Source organism: Entamoeba nuttalli (assembly GCF_000257125.1).
Source record: "Entamoeba nuttalli P19 unplaced genomic scaffold asmbl_5856, whole genome shotgun sequence".
Taxonomy (NCBI): domain Eukaryota; phylum Evosea; order Mastigamoebida; family Endamoebidae; genus Entamoeba; species Entamoeba nuttalli.
The window spans coordinates 1-2,953 of record NW_008577728.1 but is presented as its reverse complement, the minus strand read 5'-3'; the positions used below and the strand labels follow the sequence as shown (position 1 = coordinate 2,953).

Sequence of the window (2,953 nt, the reverse complement as noted above, 5' to 3'; positions counted from 1 at the left end):
TAAAGTAAATATTAATAAATATTGTACAAGTATGAAAATCCATGTAAAGAAAATAAAAAACAAGAAGAAAATACAGAAGAAGAAAGAAAAACAAATATAATGAAAAAGAATAAGAATAATAAATTAAAATAATATAAAGAGAAATAATAAAATAAACTATAAATAAAGTAATAAATACTAAAATTAAAGTTAATAGAAAAAAAATAATAAAAATATAGTAAAGAAGGGTAGAAAAAGGAGAGAAGTACTAAAAAAGAGTATTAACGAAAGAGAATATTGATAAGCATACAAGTGAAATAATATTTGTATAAGTTTAGAGATATTCTTAGATAAAATATGTGGAAATAGAAGAAAAGAAATAAAAGTTTTAAATAATTATTTCTAATTAATTCTTTTCCACTAAAGTAAATAGGACCATTAAAATAATAATTACTCAAATGTAAAGAAGATGTTGCATAATTCATCTGGACTTCTTTATTTTTTCAATAATTTCTTTTAGACGAGTTTTTTCAGTTTCTTTAGCATCAATTTTATCAATTAATTCCCATTTTACCTCTGCAATTTCTTCTTTACACATTGGTTTAAATTCAGAATTCATTGGAATATCAGGAATAACATAATATGTTGTAGAATGATTGGCAACTCCTTTATGACTTTCAATAACAAAAGAATACTCTTGTTTACATTGTTCAATAGAAATTGTAATTCCTGTCTCTTCTTTTGTCTCTCTAACACAACTAAATCGAGGGTCTTCTAATAAATTCATTTTTCCACGTGGAAATGAAAAATGTAACGAAGAAGGTGCTCTCACACGAATAACATGTGTTAAACTCTCATTCAATAATAAAGCTCCTACTACTGATATTCTTGATTTATATGTCTTCCATTTATCTACTTCTACATCAACGTTCTTTAAGTCAAATGTTTTCCATTTTACTTCACGTACAACTAATTTTTAGTATTTTTAATCATCATTATTAATTTTATTATAATTATAGTAATTTTTATTATAAAAGTATAGTTTCACAAACAAGTCTCAACAAAGAATTTAAAGTCAGTAATCATTGGAAGGTAATTTAATTTTTTTGTCCAATTATCCATGTAATACCAGTGTGCAAGTTCTAATAAAAATAAGAATCTTATAGAGTCATTATACTCATTTACTGGATTATTGATAACAAATCGTCTATTTTAATTAACTTATTACTTTTATCAATAACAATAAACAAACGCACACAAGTCATTCATTACATCACTTAAAGTAAATATTGGAACATGAGTATCCATCCCTCTTGTTGGAAATGTTTTTGTCTCTTTTATAGTTTTTTGTTTTTTCTATTTTTTAGTATTTCAAAAATAACAAAAAAATTTCATACGATAGTTTATTTATGTTATATTTGTATTATACTTTCTAACAAATAAAAGAATTATCTTTTTTAACTTTATTTTATTATTTCATAAAATATTATTATATTTAATGTAATGAAAAGTAAATGACTTTTATCACGGAAAAACCCAACCACTTTAATGTATGATGACAAAATGAGACTACCAAATTATTACCTTTTTCTTAATGCTTAAAGATTATGCATCCAAAATAAAAAAGACTTGTTCCTTTATGGTACGTAGTTTAAAAAAATATTAGTCAAATATTCTAAGAGTAATAATATAATTATTAGAAAATTATTAATATAAAAACTAAATAAAATAATAACTTAAAAAAACATGTTATTTTTCAACCTTTTCAAAAATAAAATTACAAAACGATTCTTTATCACAAATAAATCCAATCACCTCACTTTTTGAGTTATTTTGACTTAACCAAATTTTAAATAATCACACAGAAAACATTCAGTTAATATTATATAATCACCATTTATTAAATGCTTATTACTTCTTATTATCTCATAGACCTTTTTGAAATAAATATGTCTTCATTTCTATTAGCAAGAGAACCTCCATCAATACCTTTCATTTTAAATTTTTTTATTTTATCCTGCATAAAGTTAATTAAACTGTTCATTAAAAGAATTGAATAAAGAAACAAACTACTTCATATATGCCATATGACATATTGGTTGATGACTGTATTAATAATGATTCTATTGGTTGATATTCAGGTGCTTTTTTCTCAGAGAGAATACCAAGAACTTTAAGTTCATCTTGTTTTTTATAACGAAATATATGAGGAGTTAACTTTGTTTCATAAGTTAATCCAAGACCATTGAGATATTCTTTTACTACTTTTGTTCGTTTCCAATTCTCATCAGTTAAGGATGGTGGAACTTTAAGTGTATTAAAAATATCTTCAATTTTATGCTGCATAAAAAATGTATCTTTTTTCATTTCTTGTTTAGTATAATCATCTACTCGTTCTCGTTGAGGAATCCAAAGGTTTGTTTCTGTAATTTGATATATCTTCTTTGGTTTTTCCATGTTATTTGTTTTTTTTAGTTTTTCTTATTTCTTTTTTTTATAAAAGATATGTTATATATAACGTAAACAATGAATTATATAAATAGACTATTCATTTTTTTTATAGTTTCTTTTATTAATAAATTGATATTACACAAGAAATATATATATTCTATCCAATCCTAATACCCATAATCTTATTACATGAGAAATAAAGAAATTCATTTGAAAAATAGTTCATAGCTACAAAAATTCTCATAAAGTATGATGTGTTTAAACAAGACAGAATATATAATAAAATATTAAAAGAATAACTTAAATTAAAGTTGGAATAGACTCTATTTCTTAAAAAATAGTTTATTTGGACTATTATTTACAAATAATTAATTTTTCATATTCTCCTCTTATAAATAACGATCAAACTTCTCTCTATATCAAGTACAGGTTGGTAATTAACAAATAAGACAAAAAAGAGCTTATTAAAATTAGATAACCATCAATTTAATTAAATTTTTAAATAAAAAACATTTTTGTTTTA

General features: G+C 22.5%; 2 protein-coding genes across 2 annotated transcripts; both read right to left on the bottom strand.

Annotated features, from left to right (window-relative positions):
* Positions 1-460: 460 nt before the first annotated feature.
* ENU1_141120 (mRNA decapping protein, putative) lies at positions 461-1,287 on the bottom strand (the record flags this gene model as incomplete). The annotated part of the gene is made up of 3 exons (XM_008860320.1): positions 461-948; positions 1,032-1,186; positions 1,232-1,287. The coding sequence occupies 3 exons, from the start codon at positions 1,285-1,287 to the stop codon at positions 461-463; spliced, it is 699 nt and encodes a 232-aa protein (XP_008858542.1).
* A 613-nt stretch (positions 1,288-1,900) lies between these two features.
* Positions 1,901-2,436, bottom strand: ENU1_141110 (hypothetical protein; the record flags this gene model as incomplete). Its single annotated transcript, XM_008860319.1, has 2 exons — positions 1,901-1,996; positions 2,050-2,436. The coding sequence occupies 2 exons, from the start codon at positions 2,434-2,436 to the stop codon at positions 1,901-1,903; spliced, it is 483 nt and encodes a 160-aa protein (XP_008858541.1).
* Positions 2,437-2,953: the final 517 nt, after the last annotated feature.